Source organism: Colletes latitarsis, chromosome 14 (genome assembly GCF_051014445.1).
Source record: "Colletes latitarsis isolate SP2378_abdomen chromosome 14, iyColLati1, whole genome shotgun sequence".
NCBI lineage: Eukaryota > Metazoa > Arthropoda > Insecta > Hymenoptera > Colletidae > Colletes > Colletes latitarsis.
Window position 1 is genome coordinate 21,225,097 of NC_135147.1, and position 23,858 is coordinate 21,248,954.

Below are 23,858 nucleotides of genomic sequence, written 5' to 3' on the forward strand. Positions count from 1 at the left end.
TTATCTCTATTAATTTACCTAAATCCTGAACCAAAGAAGCGATCTTCGTATACGATAGTGGGATGTTTCATCACCATAGAATTATTATATACACACGGGCTGGCTGTTGCATACGCAAATTAAATTGAATTGGTCATTCAAGGCAACTCCACTAACTGTGGGTGGCCCAGAAAGTGCTTTACAGTGTCGCTACGTGCCTCCATATTTGAGAGACAGACAGCGTCATAGGTTTGCTCGAAGACGTGAGAGAATGGTGGGGTTAAGCTCTGAATGACCTCGATCGGACAGTTGAATTTATTCCACTGTAGTCTATTTCCAACTTTCTTTACGCTCAGCAGCCAATGTTTGCATCGTGACGTTTTCAGATCCAATAAGACCCTTATTTATTTCGCGCTGACAAATCCACGGACAAAACTTATGTGTCCACCCAATACATACGAAATTGTCAGAAACATTCTAGATTAATTTTTTCAACGCATTTTCAATTTTCTTTCATATTATGACTTAAGAGCGATTTTAGCTTTCAATTCTTGAAGGGTATTTATATTTTTATACACGATGTCCCCTGACCACTGGAAAAAATTTTAATGAGAGATTCTAGAGGCCAAAATAAGACGAAAATCAAGAATACCAATTTGTTGATTGTAGCTTCGTTAAAAAGTTATAGTTAAAAATTATTAATAAAATTTGTCCACCTACACGAATTTTTTTCTCGAAAGTGCATAGGAATTCGGGGGTATGTCTAATGACCAAAAATGCTTGTAATTGACTCCTGTAGCTAAGTATAATTTTTTTAGAATGATTGGAAACTTTTCAATTTCACCGACTTTAAGGGGAGCAGATGTACGTTTAGTCAGACATTGTATTTTCAGTAATGAATTTTTTTCTCGAAAGTGCGTAGGATTTCGGGGGTATGTCTATTCACCAAAAATGATTGTAATTAACCCCTGCAACCGAAAATAATTTTTCCAGAACGATTCGAATTTTTTTTTCTCATCGAAAAATTTTCTGATTGGTATGGAACTTTAAACGTTAATAACTTTTTAAAGAAGCCTCAATTAACAAATTGGTATTCTTGATTCTCGTTTTATTTTGGCCTCTAGTTATCTCAGAGGTTGCCAAACACCCTGTATATTCTTTACTCTACGTGTAAATCTTCACTACCTCTATACAAATAAAATGATTGATATTATACTGTGATTATTATTCACACAAATCACTATCTCGACGATTCTAAACGTGTAAAGTTTATTAAATAATAAATAATATTACAGCTGACTAAACAGTAATTTTATTTTCAATTATAATTCACATTACATAGTTTTCCTACTTTTGAAGATACATTCGAGAGAGAATGCTTTGTATTTTGCTCGTTAAAGAATTATATTTCGCGAATCGTGACGTCGATTTTTAATTACTTTTCGCTAATTTTCTCTATCAAACGATGAACCGCTATCAACGCGTCCCGATTAGAACGAATGGCGGAGATTTCCATTGCGTTTCTCGCGGCGTACGGAGGAGCCAGGAGGGTGCATCTTCGCGAACGTTATTTGTATCTGTCGAGAACTGGGCGGGACAATTGCTCGGGGACGTTATACACGTTAGAACACTTCTCTCGTTGCACGTGTATACACATTTCCATGGAACAGTCGCTATTGATTGTCTTGACGTGAGGAGAATCCGGGTATCCGCATACGGGGCATCTGCCATCCCCTTTCTTACGCCCGCCATAGTGCTGTCTCGCGCCGTGCCCCGAATACGGGACACCAGAAGCTGATACTGCATCGCTAGATAATGTTTTTCCGTGGAATCGCTAAGAAAATTACTGGGAAATAGAGCGTCGTATTACACGCTAGACGGGAAAGTGAATCGATTCGACGTACCGTGTATATTCCGAACCACCGCTTTTCAAACACGATCGCGACCCATTGCGAGAAGCATGTTTCACTTCGCGACCAGATACGCTTAGGATAACGCTGAACCCACAGAAATAGCGTTACACGACGTTCTAATAACATTTAAATGCACGCCATAGTACATAATACAGAAATGAATGAAATTTTGTTGATAGCGGCGAATCGAATATAAATTTAAGTTTGATTAAATCTGAGAATAAAAATACACAAGGTTTATTCGTTCGTTTAAAACCACAGGTTTCCATGTTTACTAAAATTAATTGTGACTTGTCATGAAACTATTAACAGTTCAAGTTGACCTTGGTGACCTGTGCCCTCGAAAGTAATAATCCTGAATGTTAAGTTTGATTAAATCGATTCAATATCTCTCCCAGAATTATAAATAATCTAAAACTAAAAATACACAAGGTTCATTCGTTCGTTCAAGACCACAGGTTTCCATGTTTACTAAAATTAATTGTGACTCGTCATGAAACTGTTAACAGTTCAAATTGGCCTTGAAAGTAATAATTCTGAACGAACTCGATAATTCTCCATTGCTTAACCGTAACGAAAAAGGACGCTCGTCACCTTCTAACTGTTGCCTCTGCAAATACTTGTGTTTTGGAACTCGTTAAACAGGGAGTACTTAACGCGATGCAATGGATATGCTCGTTTGTTTGTAAGTAGTTTCCACCCTGGAACACACGATAACATTGTTACGTGCATATCTGGCGCAGCGTCGAGCCTGTTTCCTTCCTCTGTTTTCGATTTAGTCAAGGCTGAAGATCCTAGTTCACGCAAGTAGGTCGTCGTGGATGGTAATACAGTGCGTCCTCGAGTTACGGCGACTACGTAGATACGCAGGTTGTGTGTCCTCATTTACATTCTCATGCATATTTTGTATGAATGTATTTACATTTTAAGAAAAAACATCATTTTCTTATTTCTCTTTCCATAAAGATAAATGTGTCCACCTGTGCTGGAACTATGATTCTATATTCTTTATTTCGTGCGAGATGTTGCATTTACGTGACAAATTCAAAATTACACTCATTAACTATGTTTTGTACAATTTTATCCTTAACCAAGTTTCACAATTACGAGACTACACTCGTCATCAAGTCTTTGTTTTTACATTTGCTAAGTATTCGTCAAACAAATCTATTCTCCTTCCTTGTACAAAGAATTTTATAAATAGTATTAAATAGTTTCGACAATTACTTGAAATGAAAATCGTGCGTTAATACAGAGATGAAATTATTATTGGAGTTTTCGAGTCGAATTCGTCGCACGAAATTTCTCAATAGTTACGAACATTGTCTATTTTAGGTGCACACGTAAAATAACTTTGCAAGTAAATAGGAGGTTCGTACTAACGACGGATATTAGCGACGATTTTTTTGCGGCCAAAAGAGAATAAAGCACCTTGGGGACTCGCGAGGACCGAGACGTAGTAAATTGTACAAGCCGATTACGGTTAAGTGCCGCAACAACCATTACAGAGCAGAAACTAAAATTTGATTTCGCGTCCTAGTATCGTTCTTCGGCCGTATGACTCCCGTCCCGCGTCCTGAATCCACAATAGTCTTGAAACACAGTTACACCGTCAGCTGATACAAGTGGCCGTACGTGATCCGGTAACGGAATGCGGACGGAAAAGTGTAATTGAATTAATAAACTACGACAAAATCTGGCGGAGAGAACTTATTTACCCCGCGGTTGCTGCAACCAGCACTGCAGAGGTCGAAGAATAAACGATTTTCTGCAAACCAGCTACCTTTGCCCCAATCTTAACAATCTTGGAGGTATTATTACTCACGAAATTAAAACTACCATATTTGTCCACGATTTCTATTAATTTTTGCCTCTCCGCGGTCCGCCAATATCTACTATTTAACATTTTTCAGGCATTCGAATTTTATTATATTCGAGATCTGATGATTCGAAAATTTTGCCACATTACACGAGCAATTTTGAAGTTTGACACAATCTATTTTATTTCTTGATAAATAGAGAGCAGAACGGTGGAAGTTTGATGAAAATCGATTCGGCACATTTTGAGTTAATCCGAAGCAAACTGGACAGAGAAAAATCCTAAAAGGATACTCTATGCATCGAGTAAAAATCTGACAATTTTTAAATTAAAATTCTACTTGTGTAGATATTTACTATAATAGTTGAATAGTGGAATAAGTCCATCTCATCGATTGTTTCACTTCAGAATTTAATCCTTCAATTTTTCTATACAGAAATATATTCTCTTATAATATACTTCTGAGCTTGTAAAAGTGTTTTTGCAACATTAAAAAAACATCATTTTACCCGGAATAACTAAAATATGACTTGCACCAATTCTCAACCCCCAAATTCGCAATAATGCATTTTTCTTTTCATCAAAATAAATTATCATCAATATCAACGAGTTCCCTAACGCAAAGTTTGCACTCTGAGCGTCTCTCTGCTGGTCCAATTTTTGAACGAAACAAAAGAATAATCGAAAACTAAGAACCACCCCGCGCAACGTCCAAAAGATGTCCTTTTGTTCGACTCGCGAAACGAGCGGGTTAACCGCGGCGCCTCGCGGCCAAACAATTTCCGAGGATTAAAGTCGCGAATGTAGGAGCACGGGGTAGACAACCGCCTTACCAGGGCGCGTAAACCCACGGCGGAAACTTTCAACGAAATACACCTTAATTAGCTGGAATATCGTCGCGTCGAGCAGGATACGGCGGGCCGCTGCAACGAATCTCCCCGGTTTTCCGCATCCAGGCTCCCCTCTTCTCTACATTTTTCCACTCCTGGCTCTCTGGTTCTTTTCTTTGTTTTCCCATAGCACCTCCGCGGGGGCCGTAATCTTTGAAATGAGTCCGCGGGCTGGTTTCTCGCAACGGAACACGGCCTACATATCCGGCGCTTCTCCCCAGAGCCAACGGGCGTTCCTCTAAAGACGGAAAAAGTGATTTTTCTCTTCTTCGTCGAGAATGATCTCAGCGGGTGCACGTAGGTGGGTCACCGGGTCACAGCCGCATCGTTCTACTCCATTATTATACCTAGCTGTCGATCGTTCCACTGTTGTTGGCTCCTGGCCATTTTCGGGATGACGAAGAATCGAGGCGGGACTGGTCTCGAATTCGCGCGATAATGCATTGGGGCTCGTGGTGTGGCTGACTGCTCGGAACGAAGTAGTAATTATAAGTACCCAGAGCACAATTCCTGACTGCGAAAAAACGAGGGAATTTTGCTTCACGCGTAGAGAGGCAATTTTGAAATTTGACGTATCTTTAATCTAATCCTAAGTGGAGAGGGTTTGTGAAATTTTTCGGATGAAAATGATACCAAAGACTGTATTAAAATTTTTCAGAAATGATTCAAGGAACTATAAACTTGAGATAGAAAATAATTTTTATTTATTTATTGAAGATACATACGTGTGAGCAGATTTATTGATTGTGAGAGTTCGCTAGGGGACTCATCGATAAGGCTATTCCAGCCTTAGACATGCCTCTTCAGTTGAAAACAGGATTCCATAAGAGAAACCATGGTTCAAACTCGGTACTGTGAGAACCGCCATTTTCTGGGAAATTATATGTTCGAACCATGGCTTCTCTCGTGGAAGCCTGTTTCCAACTGAATAGTCTCATCTGTAAGTCCTCTAGTAGATCTAGGATGAAATACTATAATTTTCAGTGCTCTCAGGATCAATCACACCAATTATTAATATAACATTGATCTAGGATTTACCTCTCAAAGAATGCAATACAATATTGCTCAATTTTCCAATTTAACTTTCGTGATCCTTTACAAATACGTATTTTACGAAAAACAGAGTAAATATACTGGTCGATGATCTAGGATGAAACACTATAATTTTCAGTCCTCTCAGGATCAATCACACCAATTATTAATATAAAATTGATCAACGATTTACCTCTCGAAGAATGCAATACAATATTGCTCAATTTTTCAAATTAACTTTCGTGATCCTTTACAAATACCTATTTTACGAAAAGCAAAGTAAATATATTAGACAATGATCTAGGATGAAACACTATAATTTTCAGTGCTCTCAGGATCAATCACACCAATTATTAATATAAAATTGATCAACGATTTACCTCTCAAAGAGTGCAATACAATATTGCTCAATTTTCCAATTTAACTTTCGTGATCCTTTACAAATACGTATTTTACGAAAAGCAGAGTACATATACTGGATAATGTATTGCAGTGTTTTATTTTCGTCTCTGTTATTTTTAGGATTCAAATTTGATTCCGGACATGGAACTCTTGTATGAATGGTTCCGTGAAACGTATTGGGATGTAATATTTCTATCATGTAGAAAGTAGTATTTTGCTCGGACGATCGATTTCGATATACTTCTGTTATTTCGAATCGAAAAGGATGTAATATTTCAGGGGTTCGACGACAAAAAAATATTGTAAGGGCGACGGTTCGATTCGGGATATTTGTTTGTCGAGTATTTATTTTAAACGGAATTCTGATAAATGCTCGAGCAACGTTTTATAGTTTTGATCGATAGGAACGTCGTGTTTGGCCTCTTAACTCTTTCTCGCCATTTTCGAACAATTCTTACTGCGATATTAATTGCTTTTTTTTGTTTTTAAATTTAAGCAACTGTAATACTGATTAAACACGATAGGAAACATTGTTTTGTCAGATCATCGAGAGGGGCTGAAAAAAACATTTGCAACGAACCAAACTGATGATCATTAAAAACCAGAAACAAATAAATCCCCTCTCTGAAAGAAACTCTGAAAAAAAATTGTCATTTATTCATAAAATTAAATAGCCAACCACTAAAAAAACCTAGTTCCATTTAAAAATATAACAGTAACCTTAATTTTGTATCGAAAATCAATTTGTTTTTAAATTTTAATCAACTGCAATACTGATTAACCACGATAGGAAACATTGTTTTGTCAGATCATCGAAAGGGGCTGAAAAAAACATTTGCAACGAACCAAACTGATGATCATTAAAAACCAGAAACAAATAAATCCCCTCTCTGAAAGAAACTCTGAAAAAAAATTGTCATTTATTCATAAAATTAAATAGCTAACCACTAAAAAAACCTAGTTCCATTTAAAAATATAACAGTAACCTTAATTTTGTATCGAAAATCAATTTGTTTTTGAATTTTAATCAACTGCAATACTGATTAACCACGATAGGAAACATTTTTTTGTCAGATCATCGAGAGGGGCTGAAAAAAACATTTGCAACGAACCAAACTGATGATCATTAAAAACCAGAAACAAATAAATCCCCTCTCTGAACGAAATTCTGAAAAAAAATCTGATTTATTCATAAAATTAAATAGCCAACTAAACGAATCGTTGGAAAAGCAGCTTTCTATGAATCTAACAAACACAGTCGTGATTTCGAGGGCGTTTCAAAGTTTCCATTTGTCAGTTATAATTTGTCCAACGTCTCCAGAGCAATGATTTACCATTCTCTATCGAACCGTGGATGCAATATAAGGCGAGGTACGAATCGTCCAACGTAAATTGATATTTACGACGCGAATTTTTTCGAAGCGACCGTTCGGTAAAAGCGATCAATATCGAAAACGATCGTGGCTCCCGTCGCATATTACTCTCCTCTTTCGATGCACGGGACTCGCCGATAGCGATTTTTCATCACTTTCCGCGTTCCCACCGGACGGTATCTACACAACGCTTTGATATCCACAGAGACGATAACGTTACTTTCCATTATCTGTTGCAGAGTTTACGGAACATGATGACAGCCAATACAACGGACGCCTGTGAAACTCATGATCCTTGCCAGCACGACGGAATCTGTATTTCCACCGATAGTGGACCCATCTGCGATTGCCGGTCTGACGATTACGAGGGCGCCTATTGTGAGAAAGGTAGGTTATTTTACATCCAGGGTGCTTTCTTGTTTACAACCCCGTGCACGAAAATCTCATTGGTCGATGTTTACGTACACGCTGTAACGTCCGTCCTTCGTTTATCGTTTCGATCTTGATCCCCGCGGATCAAGCTTTTATGCGAGTCCACAGTGCACGGGGACACAGTCGACCATTATCGCCTTAATATCCCTGCAACAATAGGAGTGCAGAGTTTGCTTGACAAAAGTTGTCGGAGCACAAAGACACAGGTGGATATTTTCTTCCTGAGTCGACACACTTTCGTGATATTAATATTACCACCATAATTTTCAAAGCGAGTTTTCATTTTATGGAATCGTAAAGGCTTTCGGATCTGACGACGTGACTCGTAGGTGTAATTAATTCTATTTAATCAGAGAGCGTGAACGGCTTTATTACTGCGATATTATAATGCTACTTTATTACAAATTACGTTGAACAGTTGGGCGAGCAAGGATTAGTTTTATTTCACCGAAGATTATCTGGAAATATTTTAATTTAACTTATTGCGATTTTTTTGCAAAATTTCTTGCTAACAACGACGAGGGTGTGTTTTACAAAATCAGAAATACTCTGTAAAGTAGTCGTATTTCTTCAGTTTTCAAAATCTCATATCGTATTAGAATTTGCAAAAAATTAGCAAAGATACTGCAAAAATAAAGAATTTTTAATTTATATTGACGAACCTACGAGTCAAGTTTGATCGAAACAAAATCAAAGTTCATTTTTATATTTCGAAAGTACAATAAAATATGTGCATCCTAAAATTCGGAGATATTAAGGTCGGGGTAATTATTATTTATTCAAAACTGCAGAGAATTATTCATATGACGTATGGCGTTTCCAGCACGAAGTAAAGTTCAAACTTCGTATACAAAATATATCCGCGCAGACGATCTGCAAACTCTTGATTATCTATTTGATAATGAAATGTAATTAAGGTAATGAACAGAATAATTGGGATGCTGCTCTATATGGATACAACTGATGCTGGTAGTTGGGTTTACTATATGCTCTGAATTATCGATCACTATCAAATATAGCGGTGCCTTCAGCCCGTTTCAGTTTGGAAGTTAGGTTGCGCTCTGTATTCTCTGTTATACACGGTGTCCCGTAGCATGTGGGACCCCATTTCAATGACGAATTTCAGACAATAACAAAAGTTAATCGCTTGATTACAATTACAGATAAGAATTATAATTCTATTTCTATTTAGAAATTTTGCAGCTACGAATTTTTAACAACTCTGTGAATTTCTTCGAGTGACTTGATAATTTAAAGGATTTCAACGAATAAGAATGAAAAATCTCTTTTTGGAATCGAAATGAGCACGATTTAAAACGAAAACAATTATTCGTCAGGAATTCAGACCATCAATTTAAAATCGTCAATTTTACGATTACAGATAAGAATTATAATTCTAGTTCTATTTAGATATTTTGTAGCTACGAATTTTTAACAACTCTGTGAATTTCTTCGAGTGACTTGATAATTCAAACGATTTCAATGAATAAGAATAAAAGATCCCTCTTTAAAATTGTAATAAGCACGATTTAAAACAAAAGCAATTTGATTATTCGTCAGGAACACAAATCATCAATTTAAAATCGTCAATTTTCGATTACAGATAAGAATTATAATTCTAGTTCCATTTAGACATTTTGTAGCTACGAATTTTTAACAACTCCGTGAATGTCTTCGAGTGACTTGATAATTCAAACGATTTCAATGAATAAGAATAAAAGATCCCTCTTTGAAATCGAAATAAGCACGATTTAAAACGAGAACAATTATCAGGAACTCAAATCATCAATTTTAAATTCCAAACAAGAATTAGCTCGTCTCCGTGCACGGTTGTCAGAATATCGAAAATACGATCTGTCTTTGGTGAACGCCTTCGAGATTCAATGTTCCTTATCCTGTCGCGACATGGAATTCCACTCTTCGGTTATATTTAACGCAATAACGGAAGCACGATCTTCCACTTTTGAGTAACGATGCTTAACGCAACAACAGAAGTTTGGATGTTAACGACGATAATAAAACTTGGAGCCACGATCGTCGAGCGAACGTTTATTTTTAATATACCGGTACTGCCCGATAACACCGTTCCGTCGAATTTTAATAACACTGTTTTCAGTTACCATCGAAAAGCATGATTTATTATTGTGCCCGCGACATCCAATATTTCACAAATATTTCACGTTTCGCGAACGGTACAAACCCGACGTACAATCCAATTAATCGCGATACCGTCGCGATACCCTTTTCGCAATCAGCTTTTTACACCGCTACACTTTCCGCACTGTTAATCCGTTAATGCCGTGCAACCTGAAACTTTCCTAAAAGCGATATCGATCATCGTGACGCGACAACGTCGATCCCTAACGCATGCTCGCCGATGTCGAGGTAAATTTAAATCATCCACACCAGTCATAACAAACACGTGGTTCGATCCATTTCAATGTTTTGTAATTTTTATACGTAGTTTTGTCACTCGTACACTATCTGTGGAGTAATTAATCTCAATTTCTATGGAGTAATTAATGTCACGAATTAGGGGCTTGTTTATTCGACGATGGAATTGATCATCGAAACCATCGAATCTGTAACGTTATTCGCGAGACTTTTGGTTCAAAATATAATTTTTCGAACAATCACCGTCGCCATTAATCGTTAATTGCTTCTAGATCGTGTATATAGTGCACTGTTATCAAATTAGTGTCGCGAAATATTGGCCGTTGTAATTTTGTTAAACGACGCTTACTCGCTTGTAATTAAAAATTTAATTATAACTTCGGTGTACGTATTATATGCAGAATGCGTATCTACAACGTGAACAAGATATTAATATACGTTATTAATTTAATACATTATCTACGTTGCTCATTGAATGGTCTGTTAATATTTATATCGACAGGGGGGGAAAAATGTGAGATTGGTCGCAAACTTTATGGTAAAATTCTTGACGTAGAATACAATTTATATCTTCTCTATAACGTAAAGAATTAATAAGTAGTTTTGTTTCGTAATTAATCTTGAAACCCAGTTTTGTACTTAATAACAAATAACATGTAAAAAATTTTGTTGGATGTAGGAAATATATAAGATATTGTGTATGGAATAGAGAATCCTAAGTTTGGAATTGTTTAATTCCTGAAAAATTGAACAGAACAAAAACAGGAGAAAATAAGTAATTAACAAGGTTAGCAGATCCACATATAGTTTTATTATTTCAACAGTGGAAAACTCAAAAGTAATTCTATTGTTATTCTGGGATCTACTAATTTTGTTTAGCAATTATTATATTCAACTTTTGCAATATAATTCAGAATTTTTATAATTCTATGCAATAAGTTTTTTAATGTGTCCAATGTTACATACATCTCAAATTTTCTATCAACAATTTACACTTACATTAATACAGAATGTCCTAAAACGAGTAATAGAATCTCGAATTAAGTTATTCTATGTGCAAAAATATTTTCCAGGCAATTATAGGTTAAAGTAAATATTGTTAAAGAATAGTCAGACGACAAAGAGTTGATCCATCGATCTAACTAGTAAAATTATTATATTGCATTCGAAAGGTTAATATCGATGAATGTTTTTTCCGAATAGTTGCGTTCAGTTTTCCGTTTAGCCTCTTAACAGAGAACTATTCGGTCGGTTCGAACGTCCTCTCTCAATTATACGGATCCGTGGATCACTTACGCTCTTTTTCTTCCAAAAGTCTGTAAAGAATGCAAGATCACGCCCCGACAGATTTAAAAGGTCGGGGACCACGCGAGCGAAAGTCCGTGTTTCCCCGTGGATAAGCAGCGATTCGGGATTTAGTTTAATTGCGATTTACTATGCGAGATAACACCCCAACGCTCAGGGAGCACTTGCACATACTAATGCCTAGTCTCCTTCGCGTTTGTTTCCCTAAAAATGGCTGCTTGTTATGCGACGAAGAAATTCACCTTCGATAAACCTCATTTTAATACATTTGAATAAATTTTGCATTTTTATCATCGCCTCTTTATGGCGACCATTGCTGGAATCCTGATTTCCAGGATCGAATTTCTGGGAAAATAAACTCGGAAGAACGAGTCTCAGAGCGCATTCAACGATGCGTTAATAATATCTCCAACAAGTTTCATGCATTAATTTCGAATCATTTATCTATTGCACGAATCTCATTTCATCTTTCAGATATCACTCCTTCGTTAATCAATACTTTAACCAAATACATATATCAGTCGTAAATTACAGTAAATTATAGAAATTGTTATATTTTATTAAAAAATTTTATTAAATTGTTATATAACAAGTTTCACACATTAATTTCAAATCATTTATCTATTGCACGAATCTCATTTCATCTTTCAGATATTAATCCTTCGTTAATCAATACTTTACCAGAACATACACAGGGTGTTCGGCCAACCCTGGAAAAAATTTTAATTGGAGATTCTAGAAGCCAAAATAAGACGAAAATTAAGAATATCAATCTTTCGTTTGAGGCTTCGTTAAAAAGTTATTAACAATTAAATTACAAAATTTCAAATCGTTCTGGAAAAATTATTTTCGGCTGCGGGGATCAATTACGATCATTTTTGGTGAATAGACATACCCCCGAAATCCTACGCACTTTCGAGAAAAAAATTTGAATAGGTGCAGAAATTTTTCGACAAAAAAAAAAATTTCAAAACATTCTGAAAAAATTATGTTTGGTTGCAGGGGTCAAATACAATTATTATTGGTCATTAGACATACCCTTGAAATCCTACGCATTTTCGAGAAAAAAATTCTTAACCGAAAATATAATGTCTGACCATACCATCGATATGTTTCACTGAATTTTCCTGCGAATCTTTAAAACGTCATAACTTCTGAACGGATTGGACGATTTTAATGTTTAAAAAAGCAAACGACGCGTATTTTAGTGTAGAATATGTAGAAATCGCAAAAATATTCGAAAAGTTGTTCCTTAACTCCGTAAAGTTTGAAAAACCCCATAAAAATGGTCCAATTTTCAAACAGCCATAACTCCTACAATAGTGAATATATTTTAATGAAACTTTTTTCTGAAGTAGAACTCATGGGTACCTACAAAAAAGTATTAGACAAGTTTTCTGTAGAGCGTCAAACAAAGTTATTAAAAATAAAAAACAAATTTTTAAGGAAAATCGACAGGGGGTAGGTGCCTAAATTTTTCGACGAAAAAAAAAATTTCAAATCGTTTTGGAAAAATTATTTTCGGTTGCGGGAGTCAATTACAATCATTTTTGGTGAACAGACATACCCCCGAAATCCTGCGCATTTTCTAGAAAAAAATTCAATATTGGCGGAACTTTAAACGTTAATAACTTCTTAACGAAGCTTCAATCAACAAATTGGTATTCTTGATTTTCGCCTTATTTTGGCCTCTAGAATTTCCTATTAAAATTTTTCCCAGGGTTGGCCGAACACCCTGTATATCAGTCGAGAATTACAGTAAATTACAGAGAAAGTTATATTCTATTATAAGACGTACGAAATAAATTTTTAACTTCGCTCCAAATAATCGTACATCGATCGTTTCGAAACCATAACTGTTCAGAGTCGAAATACTTAGAAGTCGAAATTCATAGTGTTCACGTAGAATAAGATCTTGACCAGAAATATAGCCAAGTACCAAATGGGTAAATAAGACCACTTAGAAAGTGCTCCTTAAAAGCTGCTCTGTGTTCTAGGTTTTAAGCGCCGACCCTTTTCACAGCGTGCATTCTGTTTCTCTTTCATTAAGCAATCGTACGGTAGCTTGTAACTTTTGGATTGCGTGCATCCAGTCTATTACAAACGGAAAAAGCTGCACTTAGGTTCGTTCTAAAGCCCATTCGGAGGCGCATTTAAATGAAACTATAACTTCGTTCCTTCGAATCAATTCCCCCTCGACTAGCGCGCGGTATTCTAACGCGAAGCAGTTAATTCGAGTACTTTTCCCTCCCTTAAAAAATGAAGAAATATTTCATCGACAGAATCGAGTAAGAAAATCGTTCGAATGGTCAGCTACCGGTGCACTTACTTCACGTGGAAATTACGAATCATTTTCCAGCGCGCAGAAATCGAACGTCACGAGCAGACGACGCGTTTTCACGTCCAGGGAACTCGGTTTCTACGTTTCGTGACATTTTATTTTGACGCGGTCGGTTATGAAAATTCGCGCCGTTAAATCCTCCCAGCGCCCAGACGCTTTACGAGCAATTCTCGTTTTTCGAGCAACGTTCGTTATCCACCTCGTTCGCCCTTCTTCGAGCAGCGTTTCGCTTCTTTACTATTCAAAGGCGTATCGATGCTCTAAATTAATTCCGTCCCCCCTTCGGGGGCTCATTGTTGCATAAAATACGCTCGTGCTCGTGGCGCGAATTTATCGCGCGATTAACGTAATGCACGCTACCCGTTCGAGTCGTTAATTCACGCGTGACACACTAGTGTACAGCTTGGGGGGGATTTAAAATTGTACACTCGAATAACTATTGTTTTGGTGATAGGTAAAAATTCAGAAAAGACACTATTTTATTCTGATTGAAATTCAATTGTATTTTGATGAACGAAATTTCAGAAACTCGATTATCAAATTGAAGAATACACTTCTTGGAAACAGAGTATAAAAATAATTTACAATTTTGTTTATAATAATTAGGGAGTGCAATGTTTCTGTATATCAAACGTTGATAACGAGACACTATTTTATTCTGATCGAAATTCAATTTTATTTAGGATGAACGAAATTTCAGAAACTCGATTATCAAATTGAAGAATACACTTCTTGGAAACAGAGTATAAAAATAATTTACAATTTTCTGTTTATAATAATTAGGGAGTGCAATGTTTCTGTATATCAAACGTTGAAAGCAAAAAATTGAAATTCAATTTTATTTTGATGAACGAAATTCCAGAAACATGATTATCAAATTGAGGAATACACTTCTTGGAAGCAGAGTATAAAAATAAATTAGGATTTTTCTGTTCATAATAATTGCAGTGCGAGTAATGTTTATATCAAATATCGAATAATTATCGAAACTTTGGTATTTTTATTTCTATTCGCAATTTCGAGACATTGTTAATAAAAATTTAAAATCGAGATTGTTTCGTTTTTCTGATGGATGATGTTCGACGAGTCGAAGTTTGGATGTTCATCAGCGTTTAAAATCGGAATACAGAATGTTCAGGCAAGCAGAGTTCCGTCGTAATGTCATTCCCTTTGCGCGGAGGTTTGCTTTAATGGTTTGTCGAATTTCCTGGTGCAGAAAACGGTGACATCGTTACGTTCCCTTTTTCACGCGTTACTCTTCAATCCCTGCTGAGCTCTTCCACCGAGGAACGCTCGCTCCCCTGCGGTATTTGTAAGAGATCCCAACGGACTGATTATTCTGACCATAATAAATCCTCTACTTCGTTTTTCTTCCCGTGTTCCCGTGCAGCGGCCTCGCCGTTTCATCGTCCGTTTCTCTTTCGTTCCGTGAAAGTCTGACGCGGAGCTTCAACATGGTCATTAAATCTGGGAAATTACGTTATGTCGCGTATAACGACCATTTCTGTCCGCCGGGAAAGACAATCGCGTCCAAGGAAAAAGCTGTTAACGGTGGCGTTGAAAAATTAAAGCGAAATTCTGGTTGACTTTAGGCTTATATTTATCGCGTCTATCTAACAGGCTGGGAAATATCGATAACTGTCGGTAGGAGATAAAACGAATATTCGCTCTCTGTTCCCCCGAATCTCAATTTTTTTTCCATTTAATTGAAACAATGTTCGGAATTCTAGTTTAGGTACGGAGAGAAAACAGAGGAATAGAGTGCTTGATCTACCCATCACTGACATTTAGTGTTTCCGAATCGAGAAACTCAACAGTGCGGGTCATTGATCAGGAAATAATTGAGATTACCCCCTCCTTTAATCTCCGCAGTGAGATCGAGGAACTCTAAACATCTGTATGAAACTGTTGGCTGACCAATGATTGACCTGTTCCACTGAACAAACTATATTATTTTACACACTGCCATAATTAGAATGGTCGAAAACGTTCAATATTAATATCTGCTTGAAATTTACAAGCTTCAAACAATGGTGAGAAAATGAATGAGACTCCTGGCTGACCAGTGGTTGACCTGTTCCACTGAACAGATTATATTATTCTACACACTATCATAATTAGAATGGTCGAAAACGTTCAATATTAATATCTGCTTGAAATTTACAAGCTTCAAACAATGGTGAGAAAATGAATGAGACTGCTGGCTGACCAGTGGTTGACCTGTTCCACTGAACAGATTATATTATTCTACACACTATCATAATTAGAATGGTCGAAAACGTTCAATATTAATATCTGCTTGAAATTTACAAGCTTCAAACAATGGTGAGAAAATGTATGAGACTGCTGGCTGACCAGTGGTTGACCTGTTCCACTGAACAGATTATATTATTCTACACACTATCATAATTAGAATGGTCGAAAACGTTCAATATTAATATCTGCTTGAAATTTACAAGCTTCAAACAATGGTGAGAAAATGAATGAGACTGCTGGCTGATCAGTGGTTGACCTGTTCTACTGAACAGACTAAAACCAGCTCTATCGTTGTTTCACCTAAATTAAAAGAATATAAATGATCTGTTTTCCGATTAGAATTTAAAATTACAATATTTTGTTTGTGTAATCAATTTCTTTCGACGCATTTTAACCAAATTTCCGGTAATTTTCTTGTGTAACGAAAATGTAAACAGTCTTTTCTAAATTTCTGTTGGAAGTCTATTATGAGGATTTAGTATTATTCACGATTTAGCGCTATAGGCGGGTCATTGGATCTTGGTGTTGATCGATTGTCTTGCTCGATGGAATGGAAATGGTATGAGCGGGATGTCGACGATAAACGGCGAACAAGGTGAACGAGGAATTCGAGCATCGGCTTCGTTATTGCGACGGTGGTTTAACCCCTTTCTCAAGACTGTTGATTGTCGACCTACTTCACTCATGGCGGTACGGCGCGGCGTACCATATTCCCGGAATAATTTAATCTTGATTATATTAAATCGGCCAACGACAATCACAACTCCTTGCTCTCGACATTGGTAATACCGCGATCGTATTATTCAACGACTCGAATACCAGAAATAATTATGGAATAACCTTTCAGAATTCCCATAAACTAAATCAGCAACTTTAAATGAAAATTAATAACGCAAAATATGATTCTGATTCTTTACTTTTAAGATTGATATATTCTATTTTTGAATCATAATTTAATGAAAATTTACTCTCTATTGGATATATCTGTAATATATAGGAACGATTAAAATTTCTGTCAGTCGTTTATTAATATTTTGCATAGTGTTTAATGTGGTATTTCGCCAGTTGAACGGAAGAATGGAATCGGAATGACAAATAGTTCGCTGTTTATTTTGTCGAGCTGAACGCGTACACCGGAACGAACCGAGCACACCTTGAAGTTATGCAGCGAATTAACAAAACATTTGTCAGCATAATGAAATAGTTAAATGAGATAGATGAATTAGCGGATGTTGGTAAATGAGAAACGCGAACATCGAGCTCGCTAAATTGCAGAGGTGGTATTTCCCTTCTTGAGATCGTTGATTGTCGACCCACTTTTGCGCTCAGAGCACAATGTACAGGTATCGCCGTGCCTTGTACAGACATATTCCGCGACTTTCGATAAGTTTTGCGGGTCTTTCAATGAATTTACCTTCGACAATAACCGTTTCGATGTAACAACGCGAAAATTGAAACTCCCACGCGAAATCGTTTCCTCAGAGCATTTATTAAAACATCGTGGATAAATATTACGTAATTTCAGTTACTTACGTTGACTCTAAACCGTCGAAGTATATGCACTTTTTACTAAAAAACTACCTTTGGGGCCGATTAAGACTATATCTTGTACTTGTTTCCATTTTTAAATGAAAAGAATTGAAGTTTCTTGAAAACGTACACAACTTATAGAATCGTAGAATTGAAGTGAACAGTGCTGTTCAAGTTTTAAAATTGCATATGTATTTATTAAACATTATTCTAATAATTCCATTCTATTCTATTCCATTATTCTTGATTAAAATGTACACAATTTATGAAATCGTAGAATCGAAGTGAACAGTACTTTTCAAGTTTTGAAATTGCAAATACATTTTGTACAACTTTTAGAATGTCACAACAGCTAACAAGAATTAAACATTACTCTATTAATTCCATTCTATTCTACTCCATTTATTCTATTCTATTCCATTATTCTTGATTAAAATGTACACCATTTATGAAATCGTAGAATCGAAGTGAACAGTACTTTTCAAGTTTTGAAATTGCAAATATATTTTGTACAACTTTTAGAATATCACAACAACTAACAAGAATTAAACATTACTCTATTAATTCCATTCTATTCTACTCCATTTATTCTATTCTATTCCATTATTCTTGATTAAAATGTGCACAACTTATAGAATCGTAGAATTGAAGTGAACAGTGCTGTTCAAGTTTTAAAATTGCATATCTATTTAGTACGATTTTCAGAATGTCACAACAGCTAACAAGAATTAAACATTACTCTATTAATTCCATTCTATTCTACTCCATTTACTCTATTCTATTCCATTATTCTTGATTAAAATGTACACAACTTATAGAATCGTAGAATCGTAGTGAACGGTGCTTTTCAAGTTTTAAAATTGCATATGTATTTAGTACAACTTATAGAATGTCACAACAGCTAACAAGAATTAAACATTACTCTATTAATTCCATTCTATTCTACTCCATTTACTCTATTCTATTCCATTATTCTTGATTAAAATTGTACACAATTTATGAAATCGTAGAATCGAAGTGAACAGTGCTTTTCAAGTTTTGAAATTGCAAATATATTTTGTACAACTTTTAGAATATCACAACAACTAACAAGAATTAAACATTACTCTATTAATTCCATTCTATTCTACTCCATTTACTCTATTCTATTCCATTATTCTTGATTAAAATGTGCACAACTTATAGAATCGTAGAATCGTAGTGAACGGTGCTTTTCAAGTTTTAAAATTGCATATGTATTTAGTACAACTTATAGAATGTCACAACTAACAAGAATTAAATATTACTCTATTGCATGTAACATAAGCGATAATGCATAAATCATTTGACACGTATCGAGCACGTATTATTGGAAAATTCAATTTTCGCCAGAACCATTATATTCGAATCGGACTATATTAACTCCATGCACTCCAGGCTATTTACTATTAATCCATTTCCATTACGAGCAATGAATGTGCGCTGTTCCCGGCGTTCTTGGACGCGAAATTCTCCAAACGTATAATAACTAATTATTCGATCGTCGGATAAATCGGTTTCGATGCGTTTTGGAGTATTACGGACGAAAGATGAGATCATCTTCGAGCCTAAAAGCGATTTAATTTAAACGATAGCGAATCACCGCTGTGAACAAACGCAAAATGGCTCGGCGACTATAGGGGCCGGATAGGGAATACAGGAATACAGGCATTAGTTTCGTTGTTACCGCTTGTGGCAGCTGGTTTCCATCCCCTCGAGAGACTTGATTGTTGACCCACTTTTCTTGGCGCTGCAACGTGCGTGCAGTTGCACCGGAAATGCATCTGTCAACTTACGCTGACCACGAATGCATGCTTCCTGTCTGGATTGTATAACGAACTCGACGAGATCATCGAAACGTTAAACGTAATTACATTGCCTTTCTGTCCTGCAATTAACCAATTGAAATTGTCAAAACACGATACCGAAAGTTTATTATTTTTCTGTCGCGAGTCCATCTTCTTTTCAACTGGAAAGTAACTCTGACGTGTGCAGAGTGTCTCGTTAATTAAATTGCAAATATTTCTTCATACATAACGTATATACGTATCATTAAATTTGTTGTCTTCGTTGGTTTCGTCGAGGAACGTAAAAAATAAACATGGAGTTCACTGAGAACATTTCAGTGAGAGACATTGTGAATATAGAATTTCGATAATACTAATAATTACGAACCTTTGGACCTTTAATTTCGATTCTCTTTGGCACGATAGTTTAATAATATCGTTTCCTTCGATGTAAATAATATAAACAAAGTAAAAATTGAAAATGTATACATACTTGAACGAGAACGAGAATACTTGCTCGCCATCGAATATATGATTAATAGATACCTAGTTGAGCCGTATATCACAAAGCTCGATAGTGCAGGTTTTCAGACCATAATTTGATTAGTAGTATCGTTTAGCGATGGTCCGTCGGTCCAACCATGATCTGGTTGTAATTCCTGATCGTACACGTGGAGCTAATTCAGGCAAATAGTCACGTTTCGTTGGCGGATTTTACTGACAGGTTAACATACCATCGTTTGAATTTCAACTCGACACTGTTTCCTGGAAATTCACTTCCCCGGCGAGGCGCGCGCCGAGTTAAATGTACCAATCTATTAATCAAATATTTATGGAGATCCAGCTTATTATACGAGTTTGTTTAAAATTTGCTAACGTACATCCAACGTAAATGAAATGCCTGGACGATACGCGTCGATAAATTAATAATGAACGACGCGTATAATATAATAATCATAATAAATCCAAGCGCGTATTAAACTTGAAATAATAAAATGGAGTAGCTGCAGCAAGAGTCAATATGGAAAATAATAATTTGCGCGGTAAACTCTTGCAAGCCCCTTTTTATTCATTCGATTTAAATTAGAATATAAGTTGGAATTGAAATGTAAATTAAAATCGTATAATTCTTTCAAACACCGAGGAATAAAAAATCGTGAGGCTCAGTAGCGTGTGATTATTTTTATTAATATTCAACTACCTCGAAACGTTGTTAAATTTTAGTAGTATTGGGTATCGTAATTTATCGCGCGTTCAAGGGTGGAAAAGTTTGGGAAAATTGTTCGTGTTATATTTAAATATTGGCAGGCTAAGGGTAGCTTTATTAGCCCCCCGATGATCGCCTGCACCCTCGTAGAATTTCAAACACAACACGCGTTTCAATTCCTCGCATATTACAGGGCGGTTAACGCTCCCTCACGACCGAAAGGGAAAACATTTCCGCGGAATTTCGCCCCTCGAGGGGCGTAGTAACGCGTTCGTGAAATCAGTAGAGGGTGGTATATCATCGATTCGAGGGCAGAGGATTGTGTATGAACGAGGGAACGGATTACGGTTTTTACGAGCCACGAAAACGCGATAAGTTGTCTCTCGCAGAAAAATCGGAGAATGTTCGATTCTCTATATCGGGAACTGAATTGTTTACACGAACGTTCTACGCGTGAAGTCGTTTACACTTGAAATATTTGCTCGACGTATAGGCAGCAGGGAAGGCTTTAATAGAAATATTATAAACAGTTATGTGTAACAATTATCAATTGCTCAAATTTAAATAGATATTGTGCTCAGAAGTTTTTGGACGATGAAACCAAGAGCTATTTATATATACAGGGTGTTCCGCTACCCCTGGGAACAATTTTAATAGATTCTAGAGGCCAAAATAAGACGAAAATCAAGAATATTAATTTGTTGATGGAGGCTTCGTTAAAAAGTTATTAACGTTTAAAGTTCCGCCCGTATTGAATTTTTGTCTCGAAAATGCGCAGGATTTCGGGGGTATGTCTATTCACCGAAAATACTTGCAATCGACCCCCGCAAATAAAAACAATTTTTTTAACACGATTTGAAATGTTTTAATTTCGCCGAAAAATTTGTCCACATTCTTGAATTTTTTTCTCGAATCTGCGTAGGATTTCGAGGGTATGTCTATTGGCCAAGAATGATTGTAATTGACCCCCCTAGCTAAAAATAATTTTTTCAGAACGGTTTGAAAATTTTTTTTTTCGCCGAAAAATTTAGGCACTTACCCCCTGTCGATTTTTCTTAAAAATTCCTTTTTCATTTTTAGAAATTTTGTTTGACGCCCTACAGAAAAGTTGTCTAATACTTTTTTGTAGGTACCCATGGGCTCTACTTCAGAAAAAAGTTTCATTGAAATATATTCACTATTGTAGGAGTTATGGCTGTTTGAAAATTGGATCATTTTTATGGGGTTTTTCAAACTTTACGGAGTCAAGGACCAACTTTTCGAATATTTTTGCGATTTCTACATATTCTACACTAAAATACGCGTCGTTTGCTTTTTTAAACATTAAAATCGTCCAATCCGTTCAGAAGTTATGACGTTTTAAAGATTCGCAGGAAAATTCAGTGAAACATATCGATGGTATGGTCAGACATTATATTTTCGGTTAAGAATTTTTTTCTCGAAAGTGCGTAGGAATTCGAGGGTATGTCTAATGACCAAAAATGATTGTAATTGACCCCCGCAACCGAAAATAATTTTTCCAGAACGATTTGAAATTTTTTTTTTCACCGAAAAATTTTAGCACCTATTCAAATTTTTTTCTCGAATGTGCGTAGGATTTCGAGGGCATGTCTATTCGCCAAAAATGCTTATAATTGACCCCCACAATCAAACATAATTTTTTCAGAGTGATTTGAAATATTTTAATTTAATTTTTCAATAACTTTTTAACGAAGCCTCAATCATGAAACTGATATTCTTGATTTTCGTCTTACTTTAGCCTCTAGAATTTTCCATTAAAATTTTTATTGTGCTCAGAAGTTTCTGGACGGTAAAATCAAGAGCTATTTAATTTCGTTAACCGTTAATTGTATTTACCCTCGTTGAATATTACTGAAAATATATTAAATTTCTTTAAAATTTGAAACTGGTCAAAAACGACTGATGAGTGTTAATCCTTTTTAATTTGCATATTGGAAGATGAGATCTGGAAGGTATGTAAATTCCACCAGAATCGTTCTCGCTGTTATGGCCACGCGTGCGTCCAACAATAAAGCATATCTCTCAAAAGCGTCGTTTATTGCTCGACAGGCCATTTTCTTTCACGTACATGCGACTAACACATCCCCTTACTGTGCGAGATAAAAGAGTGCTTCTGGCCTACAAAAATCGATTTTCGTCCTCGATATCAGGAATTTTTATTAAATTGAAATATGGCTTCCTCTTTTTTTTTCTCACTTTTATCGAGGATCCAATAGGTCATGCTCGATATGCACGGTCATCGCGTTGCCCGAAAGGGCACGAAAACTCGAAACAATTAAAGTTAATTACATATAATATAAAACACAGTCAACCCTTATCAGTTGTTTACAATATCAAAAATACCTAAAAAAATTATACATTAAAGAGCTTACCAAAAGTTGAGTAACAATTCCTACGTTTCCTATTAATTAAATATCAATTAAAAATAACTTAACTCATTTTGAAGACACTCAACTTTGTTATCAAATGTTGAATCACTGTTATTAATTAGTGGAAGATGAACAATTCAGTTTATTTTTTGAATGTTTTATTGCATTTTATTATCGCAAAAAATTGCTCGTATAAATATACCCCTGAACACGAGTAGTGTACGTGTGACGAAACTTTGTATATAAACGAGAATAGTTTAAAAAAACAAAAGTAAAGATAAAGTGGTCTAGCATGGTATAATCAATTCATATGGATAGTTGCTTCCTTCTAGTGAATAATTGCATATTATTAGAATAACTACACACCATTAGGTCGTACGTAAGGACGATCATAACAGATTCTAGGATTAGGGAATTGGGTTCCTCTAATTAGAGTGCTTTGATGCGAACGCCTTACATCATCTCTATTAAATGATTCAGGTGTTCCAGAGACATATGCAACGCGTTGGAAACAGTCAAGCATACCATATATATATTACATATTTTTTATCTTTAAAATACTGAAGACACTGAAAATTTTTTTATAATCATTTAAAATTCTATTTTCGATCATTTCTTCAGAAGACAGAGCTCTGTTAATGTATAAAATGATAATTCAGAAGATGCACTCACGCTAAATAATACATCAAGTTTCTTATTTTACAAGCTGGTCGGAGTATAAATACATTTTACAGGAATTTACGGATAAATCGATGACAAAAATGACCGAACGATGTCCCAATGTAGCATT

At 35.8% G+C, this 23,858-nt stretch overlaps 1 protein-coding gene across 2 annotated transcripts in view; it reads left to right on the forward strand.

The window, feature by feature from the left end:
* Positions 1-23,858, forward strand: part of Nrx-1 (neurexin 1) — a 503,500-nt gene that overhangs the window by 167,590 nt on the left and 312,052 nt on the right. For both annotated transcript variants that reach the window (XM_076781599.1, XM_076781600.1), the window contains exon 3: positions 7,648-7,795. In XM_076781599.1, coding sequence (XP_076637714.1) covers positions 7,648-7,795 — 148 coding nt within the window. The remainder of the gene's footprint in view (positions 1-7,647; positions 7,796-23,858) is intronic.